General features: G+C 44.8%; 1 protein-coding gene across 9 annotated transcripts in view; it reads left to right on the plus strand.

Annotated features, from left to right (window-relative positions):
- ACCS (1-aminocyclopropane-1-carboxylate synthase homolog (inactive)) overlaps positions 1 to 16,914 on the plus strand; it is a 100,023-nt gene that overhangs the window by 62,824 nt on the left and 20,285 nt on the right. For 5 of the 9 annotated variants that reach the window (XM_074997529.1, XM_074997526.1, XM_074997527.1 and 2 more), the window contains one exon: positions 16,063 to 16,685. In XM_074997529.1, coding sequence (XP_074853630.1) covers positions 16,080 to 16,685 — 606 coding nt within the window. In that variant the 5' untranslated portion in view covers positions 16,063 to 16,079. Of the gene's footprint in view, positions 1 to 283; positions 1,072 to 13,677; positions 14,852 to 16,062; positions 16,686 to 16,914 lie in introns of those variants that run through there. The other 4 variants (XM_074997528.1, XR_012646014.1, XM_074997522.1 and 1 more) reach the window with 4 other exon arrangements.

Raw genomic sequence — 16,914 nt, forward strand, 5'->3', positions numbered from 1 at the left:
GCTACAAATTGCATTGGGCATCAGTTTCAGTTACTAAGTCCATCAAGGCTCAACTCAGCACTAGGGAAGGCTAATTGTGCTGTTGCAGCACTGAAATGGGACAACAGGCATGAGTTCTGTTCCCACATTGGACATAAACTTTCTGTGTGACCTTCAGCAAGTCAATTATTTTTATTTGCCTCAGTTTCCTCACTGTAACATTATGGTGGCATTGTGAAGATCAATTAATTAATGATTGTGAGATGTTTGAGTAGTATAGTAGTATTTCATATATGAAGGAAATGAGGCAGCTACTCATTATTATTTAACAGCTCTGCTTTCTTTTATTTTGAGAATTCAGTGACTGACTGTAGCAGGGCCTTCTTCAATGCTGGGATCAGAGTGCCACCAAGTCCTTTTGGGTTTCAGGGTCCTGACATATGGGTGTCTAACCTTCCAATACATTCTAGAGTGTCCTCTTCAGGACCATAATTTGATTTCTGGATCATAGATGCCGCTCTTTCTGATATTGCCATCTGACTTTAAGTTGTAGAGATTTCAAGAGCTGTGCCAGTCCACCCATTAGCCAACCCTTAACTCATCTTACTGTGCTTTCAGACCATAGTAGTCTCCCTGAAGTGTTCTCAGGAAGCTGATGCAGAGATAATGTGCCCAAAGTACTGAGGTATTTTTGTTGAGACCATGCATTCAGCAGAAAAAAATGTAATAGGGATCAGCTGAATGTGACTCTCCAGTATTTAAGGAACATGCTGACAGCTTTACACAGTTAAAAAATAACTGACAATGCTGAAAATGTGATCTAGTCTCACAGACCTTTGAACTGTTTCCTAAGTGACTAGCAGTTACTTAAAGCGTCCAGTTTTACTAGGACCAAATGAAGAGTCACAGAGGTTTTCAAGACCACTGTGTTGGAGTTCTTTCCCTAGATGGGAGAGCGAATGAAGATATTTCTGCACCCAGTTTATAAGAACTAAGGAAGTCAAGGCTGTAAAATTGAATGAGTCACGCAGAAAGTGTTCCCTGCTGAGGATTTCATTTAGTTCAGAAGGTAACCTAAACACAGCTGAGCAGGTAAGAGAGGCCTCAGTAGGTTCATACTGCCTCTTGCTGGGATATGACTGGATTTTTATATTGGATATGGAAGCCATTTTATCTGTCCATTGTATCTGTTAGCATCAGATATTGTGCTGGGGCGGGGGGCGGGGGCTGCGTGAGGTGTCTAATGAAAGCTGAGGATGCCCTGAATCCATGTATGCTACTTATATGTCTGTGCCATGTTTATAGGTAGAGCTATATATTTTAGCTCTGTAGCTGTATTAGAAATGTTTGAATGCTTAGATTCACAGTAGGAGGTGGTGTTACCTACCAGCTCTGTGTTTTTCGGGGACCAGAGCATGACCACCTGTCAGCCCTGTGCTCTTGGAAAACAAATCCCCTTCCTCCAAGCCTCTCCTTGAATCAAAGACAAAGCACTGAAACTGGCAGGGGTGGACACACCTAAATCCCACCAACAAGGGTGATTGGATGAAGGAAACACCCCCTAGCCTCATCTCCAATGAAGACAGAACAGAAAGACATCTCCATTAGCATAATGAATGGAGAACAGCTCTTCCAAAGCAGGAACCGCACTGAACTATGGGATACCAAAAGCAGAGAAGCACTGCCTGATGGGAGATCTCTGCTAATGAACCCAGGCCTGCTCACACCCAAATTAGTCATTATCAGACCAACTCTAGTAATGGATCCTATTGATACCCAAAATACTGAAACTACCTAGGTGCATTATAAGCACCTTCAGGGAACATCACCCTGTAGCCAGGTACGAGCTGTCTCTATTGTCTCAACTCTGTTTACTGATAGTCAAATCCAGTGTTCTTCTTGAACCATTGTCCTGTCTCTTAAAAAAGCACCTACCCTTGCTCAGGAAACTGTTATTATGCCTGGATGTACACTCTACATCAGTTCCACTGAGATCTCATCATCTCCTGCCTGATCATGCTGGAGGCTCTGTTTGTCTCCTGCCCCCTGGATCCCTGGCTACCACCACCATCTGGGACCTCTGATCAGTGCAAACTGCATGGAGTGGTGAGATCGATCTCTCTCTCTTGGCATAGCCCCCTAACCTTGCCTTATGTAACTAGTTATATGGTTTGCTAGCCCTAACAATTGTAATTAGTTTATTTACTATTGTAACTGTTCATATATATTTACTACCCAAAAATAAATAACTTTCACTGTTAAACTGGTTGCTTTTCTCTCTTTTTCTTCCCCTCTGGCTCACTCTTCCTCAAGGGTGTTGTTTTGGCTTCCCAATTCACTCTGCAACAATGCTTCTTATACCTAAGCTAAAAGACCCCTGTGGTGCCCAGAACTCCTGTGGGGTTTACCCATTAAGTGGGTTACTAGTAGAATGATTGTGCTGTGAAAGTGGGGATTAGGGAGGGGGTGCTGAACTGGGGTGGCATATGAGGGTGGCAGCTGAAAGTGCTGTTTAACCCAGCCACTGAGTCCAAGGGCACATAAAGGCCACAGCTTGGCACTGTGTACAGGTACATATAAGGTGTCAGCTTGTAAATGCCAATTAACTGGTCCTCTCAGATGAGGGGTGTGTGTGTGTGTGTGTGTTCACCTGAGTCCAGGGTGGGAAGAACTTAATCCTGTGGACCCTGGATCAGGCAGAATAGCCCCATTGGGAGGGAATTGGCAGAAGGGAGAAGTAAAGCTCCTTAGGAACACTAGTATCACAAGCAGCACACCAACAGAATTAATCACCTCTTTCCTCTGTAATCCCAAATAAATGAGCATACCCCAGAGTAACAGGTAAATACAGTAACTGTTTGGTCTCCACCCCAGCCAGGATAATGGACTGAACAAAGGCTGAGACAGCCAATACATGTCAGGAATGTGGCATTTCTCTCCTGGAATGCATCCAATGGCCACAGGCCACAACAGACCAGCTGGATCAGGTGACTTTGGGCTAAGCAACGGGGTGGAAATCAGATGCCCGGACATCCATTCCACATATTACGTATATGCACTGGGGTGTGCTGGCAAGCTCAACGACCGATAAGAGAGAGGGAGCCGTGCTAGTCTATATACTATCAAAACAGAAAAGCAAAGTAGCACTTTAAAGACTAACAAAATAATTTATTAGGTGAGCTTTCATGGGACAGACTCACTTCTTCAGACCACCTAATAAATTATTTTGTTAGTCTTTAAAGTGCTACTTGACAGCTTTTTTGTTTTGAACCAATAAGAAAGTGCCACAATAGCTTACTTGAGTCAGGTGATCCTGAATCGCCAGTGCCTGTTGTGAAGGAGAAAGGACTTTTCCCTCCAGAGGGGAAAACTGTAAAATGGGCCTAGCAGTATCCATCTTGCATCCAGATCGGTTCTTATTCCAAGGTTCCATGTTCCAGCATACTCGCTCCAGCTCACCAGATCTCTAATTCTCCAGTAACTAAGACTATGTAACCTGGACCCCTTACGGGGTGTACTTTCAGACACTTTCAAAAATCAGCATAGAACATCACTGGCTTGCATCAATAACTGTAACTGATGTATGTAAAGTATCGCTTTAACAATTTTTCTCTCTAAATCTTTTCTTTCTTTGTTAATAAACCTTTAGATTCATAGTGCATGGTGGTTTGGGAAAAATCCAAGTACATATTGACTTGGGACTGTGGCTGGATCCTTTGGGGCCTGGAAGAATCTGTGTGATGTTCGTAAAATAAGTTTTAAGAACCTCTCACCTGAGTAAGGGGTTGCTTGATTTTGGCTGTTATAGCAGCTGGAAAATCTGGGGGTTTGTTTGTGTGGCTTCTGCTGACTAGTGGGGTAGGCAGAGGGGCTTTTGTGGCTGATTTGGTTTGCCTCATTGAGAAGCTGGGGCTGCAAGTGGGCCAGATTTAAGCAATTTTCCCCTGACTTGATTTCCTTAGCTGTGCCCAGAGGCCCTGTCATAGTACATCTGCCTTTAAGAATGTTTGTTATCCTGAAAAGGGAGGTTAAAGCCACCCTATCATACTTTTGGCTAATTAAAACAAAAAAGCAGTAAAGTAGAACTTTAAAGACTGACAAAATAATTTATTAGGTGAGCTTTTGTGGGACAGACCCACTTCTTCAGACAATGGAGTATTGTACAGAAGACAATTCCTCCCTGTTTCCACAGGCAATCATCTTGTGCCCTGAATCAGATTGTTGGTTTACCTTTTGAACTACTACTTATTCGTCAGCAAATTTTTAAAAAATTATGTGATATCAGCTGAACCTGCAGGATTTTAGCCACATCAGAACAAGTAATGGAAAATTAGACTTTTTTTGTTTTGGTTTGATTCACATGCAAAATTGTACAGATTTAGATGCAGGAATCTTAATCCATTTACCATCCGCTTCTGAAATTTAAGAGCTTTGGATTCAAGATTCTGTTTTTTAGCATGTCTCCAGCTGTTATTGGGCATAGCATTATCCAGCCCTCTTAAAAATCATACCACATACTCAATTATATGTTTTTGGATGTCAGAGACATTCGCGGATGCCTATGTGTAATTAGCTACAGAGATCTGGGGTTTAAACCCTTCTTAGGGAGAGAAGCTACACTAGAAAATGCTAAGGACATTTCATATCCATCCTCCTGTGCGGGTGATGTGGGTATTCAGTGGACATTGGGACTGCTCAAGAGCTTTGAAAAGCAGGCCCGCAGGCTCCAGTCTTTTAGCTCTCACTGTTTTACTGCTTTTTTTGTTTTGTCAGTCTCTCAAAGTGTTACAAGCTATTAAGTGAATTAGAAAACTAATAATGGGGAAAAATCAGTCTAGAAAAACTACAAAAGTTGTTACTCTCGATGCTATTTGTCTGAGAAATCATCCTGCCTCATTATCCTTTGTGGTGGGTACCTTTACCACCTCTTCTCTGGGAAGTGCTCTTAATAACCATTTAGCATATATTCTGATGGTAAACAGTTCCCCCTAGAGGCCTTTGCTTCCCTTCTCTTTTGTCTGTGCACTGGAGGCTGCTTATTAAAGTAATGTCCTAATTTTAGCAAGGATAACTGTGCCCCCTCCCCAGTTCCTCAGCCACCAGTTGCTGCCCGGTTGGGAGGCCTGGAACAGGATCTCTGGAGCTATGTTTGGGTTTAGTTTTTCTGAAACTCAGTGGAATGCAGTCCCAGATCTGTACGAGAAAGTGACAGGGACTGAGGGGGAAGAGCCAGCACCAAGTTCAAAAAGGAAAAGCTGATAGAAATGGAAAAGCACGCTTGAGTGTCATGCCACATCCATATAGAATTAGAAACAGAAATGCCATGAAACGTAACCTCTTGGACACTAGAATATAGTTTATCTCTGAGAGCAGGGGAATTTAATCTGTCTTAAAGGTTTTACATTGCTACTTGTCATTACTGTCTCTGCCCATCTTCCACATAAAATCAATAGCTAAATCCCTTTATAGAGCTTCTAGAACTTCTCCCCTTTCAAGGTAAAAACTCTGCAGGGGGGAACTGTTTGTGGTTTTAGAGTCAGAGTTTAAGGCCAGAAAGGGCCAATAGATTGTCTAATCCAGTGGCTCACAATCTTTCCAGACTACTGTACCCCTTCAGGAGTCTGATTTATCCTGCATACCCCCAAGTTTAATCTCATTTAATATCCATTTGCTTAAAAATAGACATAAAAACACAAGTGTCACACCATCCAATTACTGAAAAATCGCTTACTTTATTATTTTAAATAATTATAAAATAAAATATATTATTAAAATTATAAAATGTTTCAGTTCATACTATACAGACCAGTACAAACAGGTCATTTGTATGAAAATTTAGTTTGTGCTGATTTCACTCGTGATTTTTTCCTAGCCTCTTGTAAAACTGGGCAAACATTTAGATCAGATCATGTACCCTCTAGAAGACCTCTGCATACCCCCAAGGGTCTGTGTATCACTGAGAACCACGCTGACCTCCTGTATTGCAGGCCACCACCATCCAGACCGATGTTCCCTCTAATCCTTTCCATCCATGTGTGGAATACATTTTTATGTGCACCAAGGCATGTGTGAATCTGCACCACTAGTTGAAACATAAAACATAGCTGAGCAGCTGCACAAGTGCTCCGCTTACAGGGAACACTGACCCAGATCCTGAATTTTTTTCTTTAGGTTTTTGTTTTGTTTTAGATTGCTTAATGTCAGGGTGATTTTATTTTGGGGGAGTTGTTTGGCTGGATTGAGGTTGTCAGTGCTGTAGGTACCATACTTATGGCGGAAAGACCTTTCTGAAGTGGAATGTTTTAGTAGGTTTCCAAAAACAGCCATATGCAAGGTAAGTCCATTTTCAGTCCTTTTTGTTTTAGTGCTGCTATCTAGGGAATACATGTGACACAAACATGCCCAAGCAAGCTTCTTCCTCACCATCTCTGGCCCGTGTGTCTAATTCAGATCCAAAGGGAGCCCATTTAGGGGTATGTCTACACTTACTGGGAGCTCAAACCAGTCAGGGTTGATCATGTGGTGTTTGATTTTGTGCACCTAGAGGGAAGGTGCAAAATTGAACTATCAGGGCTGCTCAAACGACCCCTGTACTTCTTATTATCATAAGGGGTATCTCATTATCACTCAGGCATAAGGGAGGTGGATGGGAGAGTTTCTCTTCTCAACCTCCCTCAGAGAGGATGGCCAGATAAGTCAATAATAGATACATTGATTTCAGCCCTGCATTTGCTGTAGCTGGAATTGCATATCTAGGATCGACTTTCAAGTCTAGTGTAAACCTGCCCTAATAGTAAGAATGCTTCAGTCTCCATGACCCATTCAGTTCTTGGTCTCTCAGCCAGAAGGATGACAATTAGTGTCAATTGGCAGGATGTGAACACTTACTGGAGTGCTAGGAACTGGACAGAAATCCACTAAACTCATTTCATTTACATCACCAAACCAACAGCCATCATTGGTAATGACTTTGTTGCTACATTTCTGGATTTCTGTGTGGCTGATGCAGCAGATGTTGTAGAGTCTTGAGGACCTGCAAAATTATATTTTTAAGAAATAATTTTTTGTTTTTTGATTCTACCTAATGCAAAAAATGGTAAAATTATTTTGTTTGTAAACAATATTGGGTAGGACCTTATCCCATAGTGAACTTTGAAGAGCAGTCTATTAAGCCCCTGAAAAATAGGGCTACCAAGCAACTAACTCTCCTTTTAAATCCCATCCTGATGTATTTTTTAGTCTGCCAATATCTCTGTGCTTGAATTTATTCTCCATGCTTCCCCCATTGGTTTGTTTAACGGGGTCAGTTCCCCCTAAAACTCCAAATTAGGCTGCCAGGGCACCATGGCTTTTTGTGGCTCTGCAGGAATACAGCGAGGGTTTCCACGCCCTCTGGTGGTAAATACTTTTCATAGCAACTTTTGAAGACAGCTTTGAGAACTGCAAAAGAAACCTGAACTCGATTGAGAAAGTATCTGAAATAGATGAATGTCCCTGAGTATTAATAGTGCCTCAAGAATAAAACTTACATGTTGTACTTATTTGAGGGGAGATGCCTTCATTCTGGATTAATTTAACATAAAGATAATCTGAGTCTGCCCTTTTCTGAATTGTGTGGCTGTTTAGATTGGGATCTGATTTTTCAGGAGTAGATTACTAGCTCTTTAGACCCCTTTCTCTATAATGGGTCAATCCAAACCTCAGCCTCCAAACAACTTCCCTCTATACAGTGCAGGGCCATCTCTAATTGTAGGGTAGATCTAATTCTTTTGAGGGAAGATCTTGCAACATGTTTTCCTCAGCTGCTTAAAATTTCCCTTTGTGTGAAATGAGTAAGAATCCCAGCCCTGTCGTTAGCTGACAAGCGATAGTCATATTTATGGGCAATCCCAGGTAAAGACATTGTATACAATGAGCCAAAAGAAGACTGACAACTATTCTTGAAGAGCGTCTCTTCGTGGTAAGGCTGAAGCATATTAGCAAAGCACTATTGGAAGGAACTGGTACTAGGGAGCTTGTAAGTCTACTGTGCACAGGAAGACTGCCTCATTTCCAGGGCTTTCAGTCCAGCACTTTTCACCAACAGTTACTCAACATTTATTCTCTAATTCAAATTTTTTGCACATTTCTTTCTGATGTCATAGGTTGCAAGCCCTGACAGAGTTGTCACCTGGTATGACCATTGTGGAATATAGAAGGTATAAAATTCTTACAGAATGTTAGATTGTTGATCATTCATGCTTATGACCAAGAGACTCACACTAGGAAAACTGGACTTATTCATGGAGGTAGTCTCTCCAGGACAAAGCAAGGTACATTTGTGGAAAGATTAATGCAGCACATTAGTGTTAGGGTATTTCCTCCCATAATGGATTTTGTTGCATGTATTTTACAAAGTAATGAACTGTTCTTCATGACCACATCTCCAGGTATACTAGGCAATTCTCTTGAAGTATAATTTGTGAAGGTCAGGAAAAGTTAGGTCTGGTCTACCCTTAATGTTAGGTCACATACTTATGGTGCTCATGGATTTGAAAATTCTACACCCACGAGGGCTCTAATAGTGAATGTACCCTGACATTACATGTAGGTCACAAAGGGCCTAATTTACTATTGCCCTAGCATGTCTGTGGTCAGGGACACAAGGTGCAGTTTAACATGCTGATTAGACTGAGTGTGTTTATCATTTGTACTGCTGTAAAGAACCAAGCATGGTGCATGGGAATGGTTAACTGGATCAGTGTCTGGCTTTTGTCAACAATGATAATTAAAGAACAAAACATAGAACCAGAATTTAAATGAATAGATCCACACTTTTCTTCTCATCCCTCTCCCTGCACATGTGGCCCCCTCTCCCCTCCCGCAGCCTACTGCTAATAAAGTATGTACATGGTTTCTCCTCTGTTAGCCGATGGCCAAGGATGTTTGGTGAGGTGCCAGCTATGCCCGTTTTATACCATCCGTGACTTTAACCGCTAGGACGCACTGTCCCTTCGCGGCGGGCAGCCCGGGCTAGGCTGACGGATGCCCCAAGGTCCTAACCACCCGTGACTTTAACTGCTAGAGCTCAGAGCTCCTTCGCAGTGGGCAGTCAACACTGACTGACATGTGCCCCAATGGCAGCACTAAGAGCCTTTCCACACCCGTGACTTTAACTGCTAGAGCTCAGAGCTCCTTCGCAGTGGGCAGTCAGGATTGACTGACAGGCGCCCCAAGAGTTTGCCCCGTGGAGGCGGCACAACTCAACGCTAGGCTCTTAGTACTCTCACCTAATGGCCAGGCTTTATAGCCAAAACGGCTGAGGTTCTTTAATTGTGTTGGCTGCTTCACAGTAAACCAGAGAAACAAGTCAGGCTTATGCACAAATGGTTACCAAAATTTATTAAACTAGATTCTAATCATGTGGTTACAAAATTGCTAGTGCCTACTTATTTAAATGTATAGATGTTACACACACAAACAAGTTACAAAGCTGAAGCCACAATCCCAAAGAAAGAAAACAAAGTATAGAGCTCTATTTCAAAATATGTGTACACTAAAGATAGGAGATCAGGTGTGGGTGCTTCTTACCCTCCTTGCATCTCTCGATTCCAGCGGTGCCAAGCCAGGATCGGTCACTCAATTCCGCGGAAAGACGAATAAGGGACAAGGCTCAGGGACCCTCTTAGCTGCAGAAGCCTTGGGAGGCTGTCACTTATCTGACCAGCAGATAGATAGTGAAAAGCACTCAAAAATCATGGTGCTGTAGGTCCCATACTTATACCTCTGTACTCCTTTATTCTCTTTCTCCTTTCTTATGCCAAATTGGGGCTGGTCTGTCTGGGCGACGCCAGCTCTCGCAAGAGTAGTTTACACTTGCAAGGGAGAGAAACAATAAGTTTCGACTACTGGACATTCTTTTATTAGGGTAAATATTTTCCCACCTAGGATGTGGGTGTGTGTGCATCACGTTATTTAGTAGGGGCTAAGAGCCATGTCTGTCACAGCTTCTCTGTCTGCTGTGAGCCTAATCGTTGTATATGTTCCCAGAGGCACATTGTAGACACCTGTGCTTCTCACAGCTTCAAAGGCTGTGCTGGAATTTATGTTAAGTGCCCTGTTGTTTTGGCTCCCTTGTGTTTCCAGCAATGCTGGTCTGAGAGGGGGGCTGGCTGTCTGGCTACATCCTCCCCTCACCTTGAGCAAAGTTACAGCTGAGCTAGGAAGTGTGGGCTAAGAACAGGGGCAGGAGATGAAGCCAGAGCCTGGGAGCAGAACTATGGCCACATGTTCTTCAATGCCCCCAAGGGGTCATGCTCCACATTTTGGGGTCCATTGGTCTAAATATTCAAAAAGTTTTGGAAATTTTTGATTCACAAGTGGCAGCTCAGGATCGTCCTTTGGTTAATAACAATTAAAGTAGTTTTTGTTGGTGGTAATGGTGATTTTTGATGTCAGGGTAAATTTTTCCCCAGTTCTATGGGTGGATATGGGGGAAAGCAGCTATGGAAATGAACTTGGTCTATACCAGGAGTCTGCAACCTGTGGCTCTGGAGCCACATGCAGCTCTTTAAGGACTCCTTTGTGCCTCCCAATGCTATAAGCACAAAATAAAAAAAACCTCCTGATTATTTGATAAACAGTGAACATCTAAAAGCCCAACAATGAACTCATATCTAAATAGCAAATTATATATGATCTCAAAATGTTGGATAACTCCCTCTTTAAAAGGTGCAGTACATTGTGGGATATGATACAATAACTACGTTTTGATCATGTTGCTAATAGTCTTGATTTTGAAATGGAAGCTTGTGGCATTTCTGCTGTAAAGGGCAATGCACATTTTAAGACAGAAAACTAAAATTAAAACGTAGGTAAAGTGAAGTAAAATTGGCATAAATAAAATAGGTTTGGGAGTGACAGGAAGATAGCAGTACAAATGCGTATGTAAGGTGTGAGGAAATAGAATATGTAAAAAGTTTGTCAATGTCCTGCAGTAAATATGTATCACATTACAAATTGTTGTGTGTGGGCTGTTCTTAAGGCAGAGGTTACAAAAAGTATGGTTTGACATTATTTATTAAGTACCATCTCACAGTCACATGCATATTCACATTCAAGAATTATTGAATGTTTTACTGAATTTGAAAAAAATGTCTCTTCTTGCTATTTTGGTTGCTGACCCCTGGTCTATACTAACAAGACACAGTCGAGGTTCACAAAAACGAAGTGATCCTGTGTTACCTTAAAGACTTACAAATTTATTTATTAGGTAATGAGCTTTCACGGAAAAGACCCACTTATTCAGATTTTCAAGTCATGTCTTTCACATTCTTGATCTGCAATAATTTGGAGTTATGTTCAAGTGTACAGGAAAGCTTTCCTTAAGGGATCACTCAGAAGTGTCTGTTTTGCAAAGTGGTACAAAATTGTTCTAGTTAAAAGAATGGCTGCAGCTCTCTGGGGAGGAATCATGAGGATTGTTTAGCGAGAAACTGTTTATGTGTCAGGATGTTTTGTCCCCATTTTGAAGACTGAGAAACTGAGTCATGGAAAGGCTGACTTGCTCAAGTCCACAGAAAGAGTTAGTAGTACAGCTAAGATTTTAGGAATTTTTATGCTGAGCCCACTGTCCCTAAAAAGAAAAGCACTAGTTTTTTGTTGGTGACTACAGTATGGAAACTAATGGACAAGCACTGTGATGTTCAAAGAGCACATGCAGGCATTTGTTTATTTAATAATTAAAGTACTATAAGTTTGCAGATGATACGAAGATGGGGGAGAGCTAGATACACTGGAAGGTAGGGATAAACTCAGCAGTGACCTAGGCAAACTGGAAGATTGGTCCAAAAGAAATCTGATGAGTTTTAACAAGGGGAAGTGCAGAGTCCTGGATTTAGGACATAAGAATCCCAAACACTGCTACAGGCTGGGAAGCAAGTGGTTAAGCCACAGTATTACAAAAAAGATGTGGATGTATTGGAGAGTCCAGGAGAGGGCAACAAAATGATTAGGGGGTTGGAACACATGACTTAGGAGGTGAGTCTGAGAGACTTTGGCTTATTAAGTCTACAGAAGAGTGGTGGCGGGGAGGAAATTGATAGCAGTCTTTAACTGCCTGAAGGGAGATGACAAAAAGGTTGGAAAGAGGCTGTTCTCAGTGATGGTAGGTGACAGAATGAGGATCAATGGTCTCAGAATGCACTGGGAGAGGTCTAGGTTGCATACTAGGCAAAACTTTCAGCACCAGGAGGGTGGTGAGGCAGTGGCATAGGTTACCTAGAGAGGTGGTGGAACCTCCATCCCCAGAGGTTCTTTAGTCATGGCTTGACAAAGCCTTGGCTGGGATGATTTAGTTAGAGTTGATCCTGCTTTGAGGAGGGGCTTTGACTTGCTGACCTCCTGAGGTCTCTTCCACCCCTATGGCTATGGTTATACTAGCAAGTTTTGCCAGCAAAACCCTGTTTTTGTTGGCAAAACTTGTGGAGCATGCACACACAAAATGCATTTTGTTGACAACATCTGGACAAAACATGTTACTTTCAGCTGCTATGTTCTGCCTCTCAGCCATGAAGCATAATGCTCCTGTCAACAGATTCTGTCAACAAAAAAGCTGTGTGGTGCTCTGGGGGGCCTTCTCTGGACAGACGGGGCTTCTGCTTTGCTTCCAGGTGCCTGTTTGTTGAGAGAGCAGCCGGGCAGCCTGTCTGCTTTGTCAACAAAACCGAGCGCTCTCCTGATTGGCTTCTATGTGTGGGTGCACGGAAAACTCTCCCAACACTGACTTCTGTGGACAGAGAGCTCTAGTGTAACCGTAGCCCAAGATTCTAAGTGTGAGGCTTCGTCACAGAAAGTAAGTGATGCTTTCTCTTATACCCTGGGAGCTCAAATCTACACTGAAACCTACAACTGGATGTGCTACAGTTTGCAGTAGGGTGGCCAAAGTATGGTTGGTTAAATTGCACAGTGCGTCCGTGAGGTAGAGGCGGCTCTCTCTCAGCCACTCCGCCTTACAGCCTATTGTCATTAGGTGTCTATTTGGAAATAATCTTTAGGGGGAGCCATGAGGGATTTTGAGCAGGTCAGGGACAGGTAACAAGTCCCTACAGCTGTTCTCAACCTTTTTTTCCCCGCACTCGTTCTAGGCCGTGGGTCTCTTGCTAAGAACAGACCAGTCGTCCTGCATTCGAGGAAAGCAAAAAACTAGACCCTGCAAGTGTTGGGCTCACTGAACAGTGCAATCGGGAGCGGGGTGGGAACCACTGCGGCCGAATCCGCGGCGCCTGCACTTGCAGCTCCGTAGCGCTCCCACCGGAGGAGGTGACGCCGGGGAAGGCCGTAGCACCTGCTCACCAGAGGCAGACTAGCTGGGTAGAACGGAGCTCGCAGCAGCTGCGGGAAGCGGGGCCCGGGGGCGGGGCAGGGCCACGCAAAGCCGCCACCAGCCCAGGCCAGTCCCTGCAATCCCCTCTGCAGCGAGCCGCTGCGGAACCCCGGCGCGGTTAGCCCCGTCCCGCGGCCACAGCGAGCGTGGGAAGGGCTGGGGGCGAGCGGCTCTTCCCGGGCAGGTTAACCCCCATCTGCGGGCCGTAGGCTCCGCCCCTCTCCTGGAACAGCCCAGAGCCCGGAGGGGGAAGGGTGGAGGCGGGGTCGGTCCAGGGGGGAGGGGCTCCTTGCGCTCGCCCAGGCTAGCCCAGCCCGGCCACGGAAAGCAAAGCGAGTGACTGACACGGACCAAAGTTATCCCGGAATAAAGGCAGCACGCATGTGCTGTCACACCGGATGTGAACATGTCGCCCAGGCCCGCCGGAGTTTGCCCCGCTCGGCTAGCGCGGCCGGGCTGAGCCGTGCCGAGCCGAGCCGAGCCGAGCCGAGCCTGGCTGGGCCCAAGCGAGCCAGCTGATCGCCTGAGGAAGGGAGACAGAGCCCCCCCACCTTCCAAGGAAGGGGGAGGTTCTGCACTCCCGCGAGGCTAAGGGGGGGGCGCAGGACACCCCCCCCCCAGCCCAAGTGCAGGAACAGAGTTTTCCTGAGACAGATGGGGAGAGAGGATTGTCCCAAAGTTTTGGCTGAGCCATACTTGTCACAAGTGATCCCAGGCTTCTGTTAGCCCCACCCCCTGTGCTCTTGGGGGTTTGTTACACCCAGGTTAAGTACCCAAGCTCTGTCACCATATCCTCCCCCCGCATTCCCTCCATTACTCCTGACCCCACACCCCAGGAGTTCCTGCCGTTACTGGGGTGGGGGGCAGGAAGAATGGATTTTCGGGGGAAGAAGTATGAACGGGGCAGTAATTGGTCAGATCCTGAAGTGGTGGAGCTCCTTCAGCTTTGGGCTGATGAGTCAGTTCAGATGGAGCTAGAGAGCTGTCTGAGAAACCAGCATGTCTTCAACCGGATTGCTGAGGTGTTGAGAGAGAAGGGCATCCATCGGACTGGGGACCAGTGCCGGGAGAAGATCAAAAAGATGAAGCTGGAGTACCGCAGGATCAAGGACAACAGCAAGGCCCCAAGGGGTGGCAGGACATGGAAATTCTATGAGGTGATGGATCGGGTGCTGACCAGCCGGCCCTCCATCCCTTACAGTGCCTTGAGTGGCAGTGTGGTGAATCCACAGGCACTGCAAGTGAGCATGATGGAGAACTACCGTCACCACTTCCCCCCCTCAGCTCTACCTTTCGGACACTCTCAGCACCCTGAGCTGATGGAAATCAAATGCGAGGAGGTGGACTCTGATGAACACTGCTTGACCCCGGAACCTCCGCTATCTATGTCTTATCAACAGGGCTCCGCTGAGGAGCATGAGTTGGAGAGAGCTTTCTTGGAAAGGGCCCAGAATGACTCTCCCATCTCCAGGGTGGAAATTCCCATTGAAACCAGTGTCTCACCTTCAGGTAGGGCATTCTTCTCATTCAAGCCTTAAGGTTCTGTCTTATTTCCCACAGAAAGTGTGCATCTCAGTGTTAACATCTGTGTGTTTTGTTGAGGTTGCTGTCCCTACTTTCCACCCTACTATCTTCTGTGTCCCAAAAAGCTGTAATGTAGACTATGAGGTTCTCCATTAATAGGTTTTCAGTGTTCCATGCAGTATATCTTATTGAAGGTAAGTAATAGACATATACAATCAGTGCAAATTAGCGTGTGTGAAATTGAGGGATTGATACTTCCAAGAGGCAGGCATAGGTCATGGTATTAGTTGTGTCAAAGTATATCAAATCCAGATAAAATTTTTATGTTTTGTGGTTTCCCATAAACATTAAAAGGGGTCTCTTCAGTCCTCTTACTACATTGTGATAGGAGTCTCAGTGCTTTTCATTGATAGGTTAGAAAACTCTGGGTGAATCACTGACCTTGCATTCCTGGAGCCCTGTGTAGATACAAATTTGTATCCACATGCAATCGGTGATTTGTAGACGTAGTCTGTGCTTATATAGTCAACTATCGCAAATATGCGTGCCCCTAGGTAAAAAATTTGACTCAGCATCCATCTGTGATACACAAAGATGGGCAGCGGATATCAGCAGATTTGCATTCCTTTCTTATACCTTTGCTAGTATTTTTAGCCATGTATCAGTTGAGACCAATTGGTGGACACTCTTTTTCGGTCTCTCAGTAAACTACACTTGAGGGAATCGTGTGGGACGTGGTGACCTCATGCTGATCATTGTGAAGCAAGGAAGGAATCCTGTCTTTCACTCACCTTGAAGCTTCCCCAAGTGGCCAAATGCACTGTTTAGGAGATGGGGTTTGTCATTCTCTAAAATTAGTATTGATCATTGCTAGGGGCAGAATTCTGAATTAGATAGACGTGCTTGGAGGTGTAGTGGTGAAATCAGCATATGAGGTTAAAGAAAAACTTCCCTCCCACCCCAACTTTCAGGGTGTGTCTGATAGACTTGACTTCATTTTTCTTGTGTGATTCTACCATGGGCAGATCTGAGCATTGTCAGAGAAAGGGAAGTAGGGGACCACTTAAGCAGCGCTGGAGCAAACTGTCCCAGGAGACAACAGTAGTGTATGTTCACATCAGTCAGTACATTGCACTGTCATCATTGTGATGAATTGCTGCAAATTTAGTTTTCTCCTTGTCTATAACAATCTGCAGGTTTCAGTGAGTCCAACATGGCATCCTCATCTCGGATCCAGAGTGTGGGACCTCGGCCTGGCTTCCCCACTTTGCACCGTCTGAGAAAGAAACGGAAAGGTCAGCGAGTGAAGGACCCTCTTGATGACCTCCTACTGAAGACTCTGACCTCACAGCGGGCCATGGAGGAGCGCTTTCTGCAGATGGAGGAGCGGCGGTTGCAGCGGGATATGGAAGTGGAGGAACGGCGGATGCAGCTAGAACAGAGACGTTTTGAACTGGAGCGGGAGCACGAATTTCGTATGTTCAGTGTCTTTGCTCAGATGCTCAGCATCTTAAAACAGAGCAACGCCAGCTCCCCCTCTTCTGTTACATTGCCCCGGGGCTTGGATTTCATCCAGGCGCTGTCTGACATGGGTGGGATAGGAGGAGGAGGCGGACTGCAGGAGGCGAGGGCCATGCATCCAGGGCGACCACTTTCTGACAGACGGACTGACATGTACAGTTTCTGTAATCCTGGTGAGTTCCAGGGCAGCCCCTTCCTCTCTTGTCGAGGAAACATCGCCAACCTGTTTCGTGGCTCTACAGAGGAGGGATACAAGGCCTATCATGCTGACAATTATGATGAAGACAAAAACCCCAATGTGAGTGATGTTTCACTGCTGTGCACTTATTTCTTGCTAAGAGAAACACTAAACAGGGTCATTTCTTAGACTCACAGACAGAGCTTGGGTTGGAACATGACTTTTCTGTCTCGCTGATGCCAGTTAGATCAATCTTTCCAATTAAATAAAGCACAGAAAATTAACTACATAAAATGAGCTCCTTTGTACAGGAGGGAACAGCATCATGTCATGTCTGCTCAATTTCCTG

Source organism: Carettochelys insculpta, chromosome 6 (genome assembly GCF_033958435.1).
Source record: "Carettochelys insculpta isolate YL-2023 chromosome 6, ASM3395843v1, whole genome shotgun sequence".
In the NCBI taxonomy this organism is placed as follows: Eukaryota; Metazoa; Chordata; order Testudines; family Carettochelyidae; genus Carettochelys; species Carettochelys insculpta.